Here is a 17,369-nt window from a genome sequence, read left to right as displayed (position 1 = left end):
GGGGACCTCAGACAGTCCCTGTTACAGTCACGCATAATGACTGCATTACAAATGCATGTGCCCTTCTCTCCTGGTGGTTGTCAACAGTGTCAGTAATATACTTTCCTTGATTTTCCATAACATAAATCTTAACAAAAGAGCAAGCCTAGTAAACTCTTGCCTCTGTCCTTAGATACATATTAATTAACACTGTAACAAAAAAAAATCCATTCATTAAATAAACTGAATAGGTTACTTATCCCACATAAGCTGATAGTGTTGAGGGCAAAGGGGAACTAGCCAGAACATAGCTGTATGGAAGCAAAAGGTGTTTTACTAACTAACGCAAAGAGGCTCCGGGACACACCCGAAGAGCGGGGTGTGTTCCAGGATGTGGTGTAAGAGCAACAAGGTTAGTCAGGCAGATAGCCATCTGGACAGTCACTAGGGAGGGAAATTTTGCCCCTGTGCACGAGCTCAACTGACCAATCAAGTAAAGGAGCACGAGCCAGTGCATGAGTTAACTCACCAATAATCAGTAACTCTATTGTGCCCCTGAGCCAACCGCTAACTGCCACATCTGCTTCTGTATCCAGCTTGCTTGCGCGCCTCCATAAAGCCCTAAGCCTGTAAGCGTTTGGGGCGACTCTCATTTGCAGCCCTTGCGGGCACCGTGTCTCTGGACACTTTGGAGAGTTCGCCCCTGCGCAGGTTAAACTTGGCCAATAAAGTAACATCTTTGGAACCCCGAAAGTCTCCGACATTTGTTCTCGCGGTTGGTGAATGCAACAATGGAAAACTATGAAAGGGAATCAGCATCTCTATTTGATGCACAGAGAATGAGGAAACACAGACTCCCAGTGAGATGTGACCTTGTTGAAGGAGTGGGCATGGAAAATGACTTGTGGCGGTTGTGTGGAAAGTACTTCATAGTTATCATTTCTCACCCAAATGCTTTTTTCCTCATCTCTGAAATACTGATTCTAAACAGATGGCATGATCTGTTAAAGACATTCAAACCAAGAAAACAAGCAGAAAACCTTATTTCCAATCATCATTATATTTGACTGGAAAACTCTATGAAATATAGTATGTTGCTAATCAATTTCTGAGCAAAACAAATATCTAATGAAGAGCCTACTATGTGCTTCTGGAAGAATGAGGAGTGGTCTCTGCTTTCTAATAGCTTGGGTCTGTCTAATGGAGACAAAAGCCATTTTACCCTGCCAACCCACTGTACAAGCAGAGACAAAAGTCAATGAGATTATAGAAAAAAGAACCAAGGAGCAATATGCTTTCTTGCCAACAATGTTATCAATAGCCCTAGGATATTTTTAACACTGAGGAAAGAAATATGTAAAATCTTAGGAAGCACCCTTTTCAACAAAGAGATAAGGGTTCAATTTCCTTAACTTGAATTTTTCCACAGAATATATAAACTGAATTCTACCTAGGCAGGGGGAAAAATAAAATAATAATAATAATTTTAAAAGCACTTCTTCAGAGAGCACATAGATATACCAATCTTGTCTACTCCAGGGTCCTGCCCAAATAAGAGTAGGTGTTCTGAATTCATAGAACTAAGGTCACAAGTTCATCTAAATACTAAACTAACACAGGAAGGCATGTGTGTGTAGTGTGTTTGTGTTGTGGTCCATGTGCAGAAACCAGCCCATTTACAGAAATACATCCAGTCATTCAAAACAAAAATTGTTGGCTCTGATTTCTGAGGAGGAGAGTAAACAAGCCCCGCCAACGAGTGGGATCTGGTTCTGACCCCTTCTAATGCATCTAAGGCAAGTGCTCAAATAGCTTAATCTCTCGTTAAGTACCTTCTAATGGGTTTCTGTGTTCTATTTATCCATTTACTCTAAGTATAGTTAATGTCACATGTGTTATCTCCAATGAATCACTTTTACTTGGATTTTAGGGGTTTTTTATACAACACTCTCTGATCTGAAAATCACAGATGCATTCATCTATCTGCAAGCACACGCACTCCTATCTATTTATGGGTATTTACAGAGGCAGCAATGAGTAATGTTAAAGATTCATTTCAGCATGACAATGATATAATAAAGGAAACAATTTTGTTCTCACAGATCACAGTAGAGCTAAAAAGCCTTAGGCAAAAGTTCTCAGAGCTCGGTCCAGAAAACCGTGAGGATTCCTGAGACTGTTTCATAGTCTGTGGCACCAAAAACACTTTCATAATAATACTAGACAGACCATTATCTCCCTTACCACTCTCATTTTCTAACTGTATAATACAGTTTTACAGAGTCTATAAGATTTGTGATATCACAATAGATCGAATACAGAAGTAAATGTGGAAATTCATTGGTCTTTTACTAACCTAGATATTATCAATAAATATATCCTAAGTTCTACGAGGTCTTTACAATTTTTAAGAGTGTAAAAAGGTCTTCAGACCAAAAAGTTTGGGGCATACTCATCTCTATTAGTTTCCCCACCAAAATTGAAAATAATTAACAATCTGAAAAAATTTGTCAGTTGTCCTATAGGTCAACAAATATGCCTTTAAATGCCATGTTTACGTTGTTTCTATTGCACCTGCACCTACTCAACCACTAAGAAAGGGAAAGTTTTCCTTAGAAAATATTTAATCCAATCTATTAATTTCATAGATTCCATGGCACTCTCAGCTAGAACGCAGGTCCAGCTAGGGAGCAAAACGTTTATCATAATAAAATGCACAGGAGTTCTGCTTCTGGTATAAAGGAATGAGCACCTGACAAACTGGTCCCACAAGTAATTCCTATAAAATCTAGATGAAATACTGACAGCTACTACCTGGGGCTTCTGGAGAGACCAGAGGGACTCGGAACCTAGGGCAGGCAACCAAAACACAGAGCCACCCCCTTTTCTGTGGCTGCGCCCTGCGGTGGCCACAGGGGAACTCCTGCAGAAAATGGCTTTCTGCTCTCCCGCCAGAGGCACCAGGAGGAGAGGTGAGGCACCAAGGCCACGAGCACGCAGGACTCCAGGGACCAGGTCCCCGTTTTCTTTATACACCATGGAGCCCCTGACTGAACCCTCAGCAACACGTACATACACACGTGTGTGGCAATCTCCCACGTTTGCTGGGCTTCAGGGTAAAAGGACTGAACTAAAATCTGAGCCTAACCAAGTTACCATATTTTGCCGTATATAATGTGTACATTTTTGCCCAAAATTTTCAGGGAAAAAAGGATGCACGTTATACATGGATAGTGCTAACTCTATACCTATATAAATGTTTTTCATTCTTTTATGCTTATGCATTAAAAGTGTAACTCCAGAAGCAAATAACAATATCCATATGCAAAATAATACCCTGGAATATGATCATTGGTTTTATATACAAATAAAAAATTGAATTAAAAATTAAAACAAAACATTCTTTCCTGAACTTTTGGGCCAATAATGTGGGTGTGCATTATACATGGCAAAATACAGTAACTACCTGCTGAAATAAAAACTTGTTCATTCTTCAGAGCAAAGAAGGAAAATCCAGAGATTCTGCATGACCATAAGCACAATGTCCCAGATACTATACACTATCATCCAATATATGAAGAGCCAGGAAAATGTACTTTACTCTCTGGAGAAAAGACAACCAACATAGGCCAACTCTGAGATGGTCCAGATGTTCACAATATCAGACAGAAACCTGAAAGCCACTATTCAAATATGCTGAGTAAGAATAAGTAGCATATTCTCATAATGGATAAAAAGAGAGTTAATATCGCCCCAACTGGTGTGGCTTAGTTGGTTAAGTGTCTTCCCGCAAAGTCAAAGATCCCTGGTTCAATTCCCAGTCAGGGTACATGCCTGGGTTACGGGTTCAATCCCTGGTCAGGGCATGTATGAGAGGCAAACAATGGACATTTCTCTCCCTCTCTTTCTCCCTCCCTTCCCCCTCTCTAAAAATAAATAAATAAAAATCTTTAAAAAAAAGATAGGAAACCTCAGTAGAGTACTAAAAAATATTAAAAATCCGGGAGCCTTCTGCTTCTGGTTAAGATGGACCAGAGAATAGGAACACTGCCCAGGTAATTCTGCCAGGCTGCCACAATCCCAACACCAATCTGATAAAGTAATTTAAAACAATGTATCCCAATATCCCTAATAAATATAGGTGCAAAAACCCTTAAATTATTACCAGATCAAATCTATCAAGATACAAAAAAGATTATGTTTCATAATCAATTCAAGTTTATCCCAAAAGTGCGATGCCAGTTAGCCATTTGAAATTAGATCAGTGCAGTTCACCATAACAACAGAACCACGGAGAAAAATCACACGCTCATTTCCACAGGTGCATGAAAAGCATTTGATAAAATTCAACATCCATTCATGATAAAAACTCTCAGGAATTAGGAATACGAGGGAACTTCCTAAAACCAATAAAGGGCATTGCTAACATTGTAGGTATTTATTGAGAAAGGATGAATCATTTTCCCTTATAAACAAGAACAAGGAAAAGATTTCCACCTTTATCACTTTTATTCAGTGTTGTACCTATATGTCTTAGCTATTGGAATAAGGAAGAAATATTAAATGAAGCACACAGAGCAGTCCATGTTTGTAGGTCTAATGCAAATCTCAAGAAATCAACAAAATAACAACCTAAACAAAAAAGTTAGTAACAAGATTGCAAGATGAGTTTAATAAATTTTATTCTTATACAGTAGCAGCAAACAAATGAGAAACAAAAATTCAAAAACAATCCCATTTGCAATCATGCCCAAAAAACCTCCCATGAAATACTAACAAAAGATGTCCAAAACCACTACAGTAAAGGATACAAGATATCATTGAGATAACTAAAAACTAATCTAAATAAAAGAGATATATGCCATGTTCATGGATTGCAGAGTTTGAGAGTTAAGATGCAATTCTCTACAAATTGATCTACAAACCATATCAAAATCCCAGCAGGCTCTTAAAAATTTTTTTTGGTAGAAACTGACCAGTTGATTCTCAAATTCACTTGGAAATTCAAAGAAACTAGAAAACACATAGACATTTTTTAAAAGAACAAAGTTAAAGGACTCACCCTGTCTGGTTTTAAGACAATGAGTCTGTAATAATGAGAGAGTATGATATTGGTGAAGGACAGCCGCACAGATTTATGGGGTAAAACAGAGAATCCAGAAAGAGGTACACATACATTATCAACTGATGTGAGACAACATTACAAAACAGTGAAGTGGGAAAAAAAGACTGGTCAACAAATGATGCTGAATCAACTGGATATTGATACAGAAAAAAACTACCATGCTTAACTCATACAGAAAGACTAACTTGAGATGGATCAGGGATCTAAATGTAAAGACCAGAACTATAAAACTTCTAGAATAAAACACAGGAGAAAATTTACGTGACTTGAAGTTAGGCAGAGATGTAAAAAAAAAAAAACCCACAAAGAGCCCTAACCATAAAAAAATACACTGGATTTCATCAAATGTAAAACGTTTACTCTTTAGAAAACATCATTAAAAAGGCAAGCCACAGGCTGGAAGAAAATATTCCCAACACACATATCCGAAAAAAGATTTGTGTCCAGGAAAAAAAAAATCTCATATTCTCTACCCCCATCTCTTCCTCTCCCCTCCTCGTCCCACCAGACCCCAACATAAAAAGACAAAAATCCCATTCACAAATGAGGGGGAGGAAGGTCAAACTACACTATGAATATGGGGGAGTGAAAAAATTACTTGTAAATAAATTACAAATAATGGGAGCTTGGTTTCTCACTATCAGAAAAAGATACTACAAATAAAGTGAATGTGGAGGCTAGAATGAACCCTGTGGTTTTAGAGTTGAATAAATTCATATGAACTCATGTTTACTTTACTGTATATAGATATTTCTTCATATTGGTGTGTCCACTGAGAGAGCCCAGAAGCAGTTACAACCCATTAGCAACAAGCACACATAGTCCCCAGGCCTTATTTCTAAAGGCTATTATCCAACGTAAGGAACAGGGCTCCTTGAAAAAATGGCTGATTCTAAGGCTGACAGGAAAAACACCAAAAAAGCCTAGATCACATAATGCCCAAAGTTAAAGAAGTGCTTTAACAAAACAAACAAAAAAGGGATGAAAGCATGTCAAAAGGACACAGAAATCAACCTGAAAGACCTCTCAATGCCACAAGTTGAACAAGAAAAGAAAAAAAATAGTATTGGATTATAAACTGAAGTAGAAAATAAATATATGCAAGTCCATACTGATAAACAAATGATTAAGTAAATAAAAAGTAGGAAAAGGGGAGAAGGGACAAGTCTTCCTCACAAAGAACTTAAATAATATGTATAGACCCTGGAGCTTAAGTCCCCTCTTCTTGAGTATAGGGTGGACTTTGCATTCTGCTTTCAAAAAAAGCTGAGGATGAAAAGGGAATTTTATAGTAGATAACCTGGAAGACACTATGTTAACCAAGAGACCAGGTTAATATAAACAGTGATTTGTCATGGTAATTTAATAAAAGGAAAGAACGAGATACTTTCATAGATCTCAGAAGCCTAGGAAAACATGATGTCCAAATCCAGTGCGCTATCCTGGAGTGGAACAAAAACAGGGACATTAGAACCCGGTCTAACCACGACAAAACATCAGACAAACCCCAAAGGCAGGACAGTCTATGAGACACCAGGCAAGTAATCCTCAAAACTGTCAAAGTCATCAAAAACAAAGAAATTTTTCACTATCAAGGAGAGTCCAAGGGAGCATGACCCTAACTGTAGTGAGGTTTCCTGAATGGCATCCTAGAAGAGGAAAGGGACATTAGATAAAAGTTAAGGAAATCTGAATAAAGGATGAACCTTAGCTACCGTATTTTTTGGACCACAAGACGCACACCGCCCCCCCAAATTTGGAAGGAAGGGAGTGCGTCTTATAGTCCAAATGTAGCATGCCTGGCTCCAAAATTTTTTTCCTATTTTCCTCCTCTAAAACCTAGGAGCACCTTATGGTCCAGTACGTCTTATAGTCCTAAAAAATATGGTAATACCTTATCAATACAGCTTCATTAACTTTGAAAAAAATGTACCATGTAAGATGTTAATAACAGAGAAATTGGGTGTGGGTATATGGGGTAACTCTGTGTACTATCTTTGTAATAATTCTATATCTAAAACTATTAAAAAATAAAAAGTTTATTTATTTTTAAAAAAGACATTAGTGGACACACTGGGAGACCTGAAAAAAGCCCGTAGTTAAAAATTTGTCTATGTTGACTTCTTGGTGTGACGATGTACCATATCACACATGCCACATCACATGTAGAGGCTCACATTAGAGCAAATAGGATAAAACATTATCCCATTAGAGGCTCACATTAGGATAAAACGTACATGGGAATGCCTAACTCTCTTTGCAAGTTTTCTGTAAATCTAAATAAAAAGTTTAGTTTTTAATAGGGAAAAATAATTTTATTATTAAATAAATTAAAATATTTAAACCTACCAATAAGGAAATGAGAAATGTTCATCATAGCAATGTAATAGTAAACATAACTAAGAAAACAGCCGCACACCCATTTAAAATTAAAAAGACTGACCTCTTACATGAAATGGATAAATCCTTGAAAAACATACCGGTCACCTACCACAGCTTGCTCAAGGAGATAACTTCAATAACCCTGCAAGTATAGACCTGAATACCTACTTCAAAATCCATGACAACTCCAGAACCAGATGGATTTCAGTAAATTCTACCAAACATTCAATAATAATTCTAATTCTGAACATAGTCTTTCAGAAAACAGAAGAGGAAATCCTTCCCGACTACTAGATGTGGCTGAGATGATCATCACACAAAAGCAGACAAATTACAAGAAATCAAAATGATAGACCAATATTCCTCCTGAATATACTAGATGTTAGAATCCTTTACAAAATTTTAGCAAATTAAATCTAGTAATATACGTAAAAAGAATAATTTGACTTCCGACCAAGATGGAGGTGTAGGTGGAAACACTGCCTCCTCGCGCAACCAACTTTAAAGACAACAAAGTTTTAATAACAAAAGCGCAACCAAAACACAGAAAACTGAACTATACGGAAGTCCGACAACAACGAACCATTCAGCCAGACCAGTAACAGGGGCGGAGCCAGCGGCTGGTGGAACAGGGTTGCACAGGAAAACTTGGCCAGACCAACCCAGGCTCATGGGTGGCGGTTGGCAGATCCCACATGTGGGGTGGCAACGGGTGGACCCAGTGAGGGTGCGGGGTGGCTGGCTGACTATGGTCACACATTCGCAAGCAGATAAACCAGGCGAAGGAGCGAGCAGTGAGACAGACTGCGCAGGCCCCAGCAGTGGGAAGCAGCAGAGGGGACCGCCATTGCCCCTCTTTGACCCCGCCCCCACACACAGCATCACAACCCAGCCACTGGGTCGCCCGGCCCTGGTGAACACCTAAGGCTCTGCCCCTCACACATAACAGGTGTGAACAGACCAAAACATTATGGCCCAAGAACAGCTCAAAGCCTCAGAGCCAATACTTCTAAGCGACCAAGAAATAGCCAACTTATCAGATGCATAGTTCAAAATACTGGTGATCAGGATGCTCATAGAACTGCTTGATTTTAGTCACAAATCAGAGGAACAAATGAAGACTAAACTCATTGAAATGAAGGGAAATAAACAGGAAACCAATAGTGATGGAAAGGAAACTGGGACTCAAATCAAGGGAGAAGACCAGAAGGAAGAACGAAACATCCAACTATAAAAGAATAAAGAAACAAGAATTCCAAAAAGTGAGGAGAGGCGTAGGAACCTTTAGGACATCTTTAAAAGTTCCAACATCCGAATTATAGGGGAAGAGGAAGAGCAACAAGTGGAAAACTTATTTGAACAAATAATAAAGGAGAACTTCCCCAATCTGGCAAAGGAAATAGACTTTCAGGAAATCCAGGAAGCTCAGAGAGTCCCAAAGAAGTTGGACCTGAGAAGGAACACACCAAGGCACATCATAATTACAATGCCCAAGATTAAAAATAAGGAGAGAATCCTAGAAGCAGCAAGAGATAAGGGGACAGTCACCTACAAAGGAGTTCCCATCAGACTGTCAGCAGATTTCTCAAAAGAGAACTTACAGGCAAGAAGGGGCTGGAAAGAAGTATTCCAAGTCATGAAATCCAAAGACCCACATCCAAGATTGCTCTATCCAGCAAAGCTTTCATTCAGAATGGAAGGGCAGATAAAGTGCTTCTCAGATAAGGTCAAATTCAAGGAGTTCATCATTACCAAGCCCTTATTATATGAAATGTTAAAGGGACTTATCTAAGAAAAAGAAGATAAAAAATATGAACAGTGAAAGGACAGCAAACTCACAGTCATTAACAACCATACCTAAAACAAAAGCAAACTAAGAGGACAGCTAGATCAGGAGCAGAACCATAGAAATGAAGATCACATAGAGGGTTAGCAACAGGGGAGTGGGAGGAGGAGAAGGGGGAAGAAGGTACAGAGAATAAGTAGCATAGACGGTAAGCAGAAAATAGATAGGGGGAGGGCAAGAATAGTATGGAAAATATAAAATCTAAAGAACTTGAGACACATGGACATAAACTAAAGGGGGGGAATGGGAGAGGGGGTGTGCAGGGTGGAGGGGAATGAAGGGGGGAAAGGACAACTGTAATGGCATAATCAATAAAATATATTTTTTGCTCTGGCTGATGTAGCTCAGTGGATTGAGTGCGGGCCTGTGAACCAGACGATTGCGGTTCGATTCCCAGTCAGGGCACATGCCTGGGTTGCAGGCCAGTTCCCAGCAGGGGACTCACAAGAGGCAACCATACATTGATATTTCTCTCCTTCTCTCCTTCCCATTCTCTCTAAGATAAATAAATAAAATCTTTAAATATATACATATATATATTTAAAAAACATAAAAAATGAGAATAATTCATCAAGAGGGGCTTTCCCCAAGAATGTGAAGACGGATTAACCTTCAAAGACCAAAGATTAAAAAGGAAAACATATATACGCAGTATCTCAACAGATACAGAGAAGATATATTACCAAATCCAAAGCATATATGCAAAAATGCAAAATGACAACAGAAGAAATTGCATAAGCAACCTAATTAAATGCCCCCCAAAATGGAATGTGAGAAGATGCAGAGTCTTTGAAACTCATCAATACAAACCCAATTTCTTAGAGATCTGATTTCTTTCAGAGGCATATATGCCTTCTAACTGTGTTTACTTATGCTAAAATTAAAATTAACCCTTATACATTGAAAATGCTTGGAATGGAGTATGATGACCTTGGGCCAACTTGGAAAGGAAATGAGGAAATAAAAGATAATACTGCAAGTTTCTGATTTGCTACAGGTAAATCTTTAAGTAGATCCTTAACAAATACATGGCACCACTCCTTGAAAGGAGACACGTAAACCAGAATTTGTCTCTACTTGTTAAATGATTATGGGAAAATTGTTTCCTTGCTCCAGGTCTCATTTTTCCTATCCTTCTCTAAGAGGACAAAATTCAACAAATATTTATCGAGCATCTACTGTGTATCACTTTTTTTGACACTGGGGAATATACCAGTGGGGAAAGAAAAAAACAGACAAATTCCCTCTCTTCAGAGTTTAGAGACAAAATATATGCAAGATACGCAGCATGTTCAAAGAGAATAACTACTACGGGGATAAATAAAGCAGATACGTGGGCAGAATGTACTGAGAGGGGCGTGGTTTCAAGTGGGGTTATTAGGGGACTAGATGATGTCTAGGTTCACTTTCAGTTCAAACATCCAACAATTTTCTTCTAGGTTGATTAGCAGCGTAAAACCACACAGTGACCCTCCGAACCCGACCTCTTTAAACTCACATATTCTATCACCTTGCTCTGTATGTCGCCACTTATATTCTAGAAAAATAGGATTAAACATACATTTTTCCATTCTGAGACAAAGCATATGTGGCTATTTAATGAAATAAGTAAATTCCCAGTCTTGCCTTGGGGGAGGAAAATGAGAAAAATAAAACCGAGCAATTTCTCCCCAGACAAAGGTTCTAAAAGTGTGGCATTTTTGTGCGATATAGAAAAGATTAAAATTAGCTGTTTTTCCTTCTCCTCCAATATATTTGTGGTCTGGAATCTGTTCCTTTATTGGGCCTAAGTTACAACAAGAGGCGGTTTAACAGCCTCTCCAAAATAAAAGATTTGCCATAGGCAAGAAAAGTCATATAAATAATAAGAATCACTACTACAGCTATTGCAGCTACAATATTTTGTATGCCTGCTAGATGCCAGGTACAGCATAAAATATTTTATATATTAGGCTGAACTGTATGAAACTGTCATTTATACATTAATATCAGCAATTATATATAGTTTAAATAGGTTTTCATTTATTAATTTCCAAGTCCATGAGAGAGAAGTCTGTATAGGTTAATTACAATGCTGTATTTCAATAGCTCATCTAAATTATTATCTTGGGCAAAACTTCAAGGTAACATGAAATTTCTGTTTGGGTAATGACATAAGGCCCTCTGCCAGGTTGGCGTTGCTAAAAATGACAACTGGAAGACACCGCCTAGCTATAATGATGAGTTTGTGCAAACAAATAACTTTGAAAATATTTTAGTTAGGACTTCATTTAGAATTTAAATTTTATTTTAAATATTATAATTCAGAGCAGTAATTTCATCAAAAGCTATTCATAGCCATGTGGCTTCATTTTAAGAAAAGCTCAATGTATTAGTTATAACCACTACCCTACTTAGAAAGACAGAATCTTTATTCCAAAAGAAATATTGTTTTTCTCTACTAGAAAGAATAACTGAAAATTATACTAATGTCTTAAATCTGTTTATTTGGAATGGAATTCTATTTCTTTGGAAATGCCTCATTAAAAGAATCTGTAAAAAGAGAACTGTCTATAAACCAGCTTAATAAATTCAATCCAAATAATTTTAAATTCATCTTTTAATAGTAGGTAAGTCCTTAAAGATTTTTTTCTTCTGGCAGCTATTTTTCATTCACTATACAGTTCATGTGTAAAGTTCACATTTATAACACATTAATAAAATAGCTTTTAATTATCTTCTAAGTAATTCTATGTAATCTAAAGTATTATCTAGCAGAAAGAGGCAAGCACTTTGTACATTACATTAGTAGCAGATGTGAAAGTTTATTCCCAACATTTAAATGCCAACAGACGTCTCAGTGAAACATTAAGAAAAAAAAGATAGAAAACTACCTAAAGTTTTTTGGGGGAGGAAAAGAAATTAATATAAGAAGCATATGATGATTATACTTAGAAATCAAGTTTATACAGATAATATATAAAAAACCTACCAGCTCATTGCTTGTAGATGTGAGTCTTAGTTTTTCTTCAATTTCCTTTCCAATTTTCTGAACAGTTACCTGAGTCTGTTTAATTGCACACTGGGCTCTATGAAGCCTAGAAATAAAAGATGTAGAAAAATTTAAGTAACTAACTTTCAACACTGAAGCACAGATATAAATGGAAAGAAATGAGGACAAATCTTCCAGGATAAACAGAATTAATAATGAACCCAAATTGATTGTTTCACAGTTTTCTAGCATATTTACAATGAAACACAATATGCTCTAGAAGCGCACTTTCTATACCTGCCTGACTGCCTCTGACACATTGAGAACTAAACTGAAGAACTCACAGGAGTCTGGAAGAGACATTAGAAAACCATCTAGTCAAATCCTATCATTTTACAGATGCAGAAACCGAGGCCCCAGAGAAGTTCAGTGGATTGCTAAAGTCACCAGGAGAACATGATTGCTATCAAGACTTAATATTACTTATGAGTATCTATAAAAAATTCAATGATTTCAGTTAAGAAGACTGATTTAAAGTACCAGCCAGGTTGAAACAAGCGACATTAAAAAAGATTGAGTTATTTTCTTTTTTGGTTTAATTATAAGTTTGTGTTTTTCTTGGTCTCTGTCCTCCAATATAGTGTGTGTGTGTGTGTGTGTGTGTGCATGTGTGTTTCTTATACACTTAAATATAAAAATTGGTCAAACTGTCTTTATTTGCAGATGACACGATTTTCATGTAGAAAATCACTGGGAACCTACAAAACAACTAGTATGACTAGCAGTCAGAGGACACAGGTGAACACACAAACTCGGGGGAGTTTCGGTGTGCGGGCCAGTGGCTTTGCAGCCACAATCACAGTCCTTTTGGATGGAAATCAAGAAGAAGCTGATACACCAATTCATACAGAAAAACAAAAATATCTAGAAGAGATAAACCAATCTTGTAATGTGCCAGATTTCAAGGCTTATTTTTTAAAACATATTTATTGATTTTAGAGAGAGAGGAAGGAGTGGGGAGAGAGAAAGAGAAACATTGATGTGAGAGGAAAAAAATCAAAATCGGTTGTCTCCCACATGTACCCCGACTGGGGATCTAACACACAACCTAGCTATGTGCCCTGACTGAGAATCGAACCTTCAGCACACACAAAAAAATGAATTGAAGAAGATCATAATAAACATAAAAGCTAAAAATCATAAAACTTCTAGAAAAATATATGGGAAAAATCTCTTGAAATCTTGGGTTAGGCAAAAATTTCTTAGAGAAGACACAAAAAGCACTAACCATAAAATTTTAAATGGATAAATTGGACTTTACCAAAATTTTAAAAAATGTCTGTTCATTTCAAGATGTCATTAAGAAAACATAAAAGCAGCCCACAGGCTAGCAAAAAATATTTGCAAAACATCGACTGACAAAGAACTGTGTTTGGAGTATTTAAAGAACTCTTACAAACCAGTAACAAAAAGACAACCTAATTAAAAAGGAGCAAAAGTGTGAAATACTTCACAAAAGAAGATATAAGACTGGCCAGTAAACACAGGAAAAGGTGCTCAACATTTTAGTCATCATAGAAATGTAAACTAAAAGCATCATAAAATACCATTTCACACCTGTTAGAACAGCTGAAATTAAAATGACAACACTCCATGGGAGCAAGGATGGGATGAACTGGGACTTGCATGCAGCACTATCATTTTGAAAACTGTCCCTTATAAAGTTAAGCAGACATCTAACGCACAACCCAGAATTTCTACTCTTAAGTATTCACTCAAGACATACAAAAACGTATGTCCACAGGAAGGTGTGTATAAGAATGTTCATAGAGAACAACCCAAATGTCCATCAAACGGGAGAATTAATAAACAAATTGTGATATATAATGAAATTCTACTCAGCGATAAAAGAACACTCCACTGACACAATAATATAAATGAGTCTCAAAACCATTATGTTGAGTGAAATGAGCCAGAAACAAAAAAGCACATACTGTACGATTTACACACACACAGTTCACGAACAGGTAAAAGCAGCGTCGGGAGACAGAAACCAAGAGCTGCTAGCTGCCTGTGTGGGGTGGGGCCGACCGGCGAAGAGCAGGCAGAGCGGAGGAATGATCGGACGTGAGGGGCACGTTCTGCATCTTGACTGGGGCAAGGGGTCCATGAGTAGACATAGAATTTAAACTTAAGAGCTACTCATTTCACTATTTGTAAATTTTACCTCAGTTTTTAGAAACTGGTCAATATTATAACCTGAAAGTTACCCTATATATGAGGAGGCTAATGTTACTAGGGATTTGATGGCATCAATGCCTGTGCCAACATTACTATTATCATTATTATTATTACTACACTACACACTAAAAATATTCATGATACATTATGCACTTTTGGAAGTTGCTTGGCAGTTATTAAGGATTTCTTAGGTCATCTGAAAGGGAGCAGCTCTCATTACAGCTAATTTGCTCACGAGATCAGTTATTCAGCAACTTCCTCAAGGCTCTTAAGGAACCCAATAGAATCATCCTACTACCTCTTGCTCTGGGTGTGTATATGCACACTTTTGAAAGTAATACTCTCTTAGAAAGGTGGCTCTAAAGAAATTTAAAAGCGAGGAAGAGCCCTTTGCAACGTGCTCCCAGCACACTGCAGCCCTTTTTCTCGACGCCCTTATCTTGCACACCGCACTCCAGCAACGCTGGAGCTCTGACAGTTCCCCACACACATCACGCCATTCCTCGCTCCTGCACCCTTTCAGCGAGCTGCCCTATCTCCCTCCAGGTTTCTCCTGGCTATTAAACAGATAAGTACACTCGTGATCCATTAAGAGGCAGCTCAAGCATAACCTTTTTTTCAAAGGCCTTTACAGACTATTCTAGACATGTGGAGGCACTCCTTCTCCTGGAATTCCATGGCATCGTGTACACAGTGCTGCTGACAAAGATTACAGAACCGCACTTAAGAGCAGCTATTTATTTCCTTGTCTATTTCCTCTCCGAGGGAAAAAAAATTTTTTTCACGTACATTCCCAGTGCATATCACAGAACAGGACACAAAGTAGGCACTCAAAAAGTTTTGCTGACTGTATGTTGACTAATGCCTCATTATAAAACACAGTCCCAAGATTTAATTATTTTTTAATGAACAGTGGGAGATTGAAAGATTAATATGATAGTTTTCTATATTTATAATTTCAAAATAATATATTCAAAACAAAGAGCACGCAAATTAAAGACAACTCATTTGGGTAGGGAAACACTATTTTTACTAAAAATATTATCATAATTCTAACAACGATAGGCATTATCAACCTAGAACAGAAATCAACAAAATACCCTGTTACTTTAAAAGAGGGAAAATGCTGCCTAAAACTCACTGGTACTATGCAAACAACCTTGTCAAATGGTAAAGACTTTAAAAATAAAAATGATTCATGACCATAATTAATGTATGACTTCAACTATTTGGCTCTCACTGCCCCAGACGCTTTCTGATCTTACCTTAGGGGCTTAAAACACACAGACAGAGTCACATTTCCTCCAATCTTCAGTGTTATCCAAATAGACTTCCAGAGCCCCTGTTACATCAAGACAGAGCTAATAACGTCCCCCTTTCAAACCCAACAGCAGAATAAAAGTTTGAAGTGTTTAGGCGTTTAGGCATAACATGGGACATCCTGATTCCCCTGAGCCTGAGGAGGTGAAAAATTAACAAGAAAAGAAACAACTGCTTTACCTCCAAACCAGCTAGCCAGTTTCAGAGGAATGTTTCTTATTTTGCAGACTATGAAATGATACTGTAAAGCAAGAAGTACATGATCACCTAGTTATCCGGGTGATTGGTCAGTTACAACACTAACACACTGAAGTTGAAACAAAACTCATCATCACTGGTGTGAGGAGGAGGAACCAAGTAGCTATTTGATAGGTATTCTGATTATCGCAAATAATCAGAATGTGGCATCCCTGTTACTTAATATGATTTGAGTTAACAGTACAACTGAAATTGGGCTAAAAAATAATGCTTTGAGGTTAGATGTTGGTGTGACTGTAAAGATACATTGAATAAAAGGTATTATATCAAATAAATATTCATAAATACTGAGACAATATCGATGAGATATTAACAATAATCTCAGTAAAGGAAAAGTTACAATTTTTGTCTACTTAGTGTTGATCTTATCACATCTGAAATGCTTCATTCAATTTTAAGAGGAGGAATGACAAATCAAAACCCCTACAAAGGCAGTGATGTATAGGAGCCTATTGAGAAAAAGAGACCTTATCATGAATAGCTTTGTGTTCCTTACAAAGAAGCCTAGATTTTTATTCTGAAGGTATTCAATAATCATTAAAAAGTTTTAGGCTGGAGAAAATTTAATTGCATTTGCACTTTAAAAAGGTCTTTCTTCCTGTAACAAGGTGACTGGGGCACTGGGAAACAAGACTATAAACAGAAAGGCCAGTGTGAGGTCATTGCAACAGTCTCAGCAAACATTAGGCATTGTCCTAAATTAAACTAGTAAAAGGAGGGATAGTGTAGATGTAAAAAGTGAGAACGAACAAGAGATAAAAACTGATGTCTAGCCCTGACCAGGTAGCACAGGTGGTTAAGAGTGTCGTCCCAATACATCAAGGTTGCAGATCAGGGCATGTGCAAAAATCAACCAGTGAATGTGTAAATACCCAGAACAACAAATCAATGTTTTTCTCTCCCCACCCCCCACTCACTCTCTTTCTCTATCTCTCTCTCCTTCTCCCATCTATCTATCTCTCCCTTCTATCAAAAAATAAATTTAAAAAAAGAGACATGACTAAACCTAAACTACCAACATCAAAAATACAAAGAGGAAACATCACTACAGATTCTATAGACATTTAAAGGGAATTAAGGAAAAAATACGAACAATGTGCCAATAAATTCAACAACCTGGATGAAATAGCCAAACTGCTAAAAGCTGGAAAATTCTAACACAAACTCAATAGCTGTTATCAGTTAAAGAAACTACATTTGTAGTTAAAAACTTTCTCACATAGAAAACTCTAGGTTCCAATGGCTTC

At 37.4% G+C, this 17,369-nt stretch overlaps 1 protein-coding gene across 4 annotated transcripts in view; it reads right to left on the bottom strand.

The window, feature by feature from the left end:
- Positions 1–17,369, bottom strand: part of UVRAG (UV radiation resistance associated) — a 287,802-nt gene that overhangs the window by 157,017 nt on the left and 113,416 nt on the right. For all 4 annotated transcript variants that reach the window (XM_037038443.1, XM_037038440.1, XM_037038441.1 and 1 more), the window contains one exon: positions 12,304–12,409. In XM_037038443.1, the coding sequence (XP_036894338.1) occupies positions 12,304–12,409 (106 nt within the window). The remainder of the gene's footprint in view (positions 1–12,303; positions 12,410–17,369) is intronic.

Source organism: Sturnira hondurensis, unplaced genomic scaffold (genome assembly GCF_014824575.4).
Source record: "Sturnira hondurensis isolate 20B ecotype Veracruz unplaced genomic scaffold, ASM1482457v3 Scaffold0024385, whole genome shotgun sequence".
NCBI classification, from domain to species: Eukaryota; Metazoa; Chordata; class Mammalia; order Chiroptera; family Phyllostomidae; genus Sturnira; species Sturnira hondurensis.
This window is presented reverse-complemented; position numbering and strand designations above follow the sequence as displayed.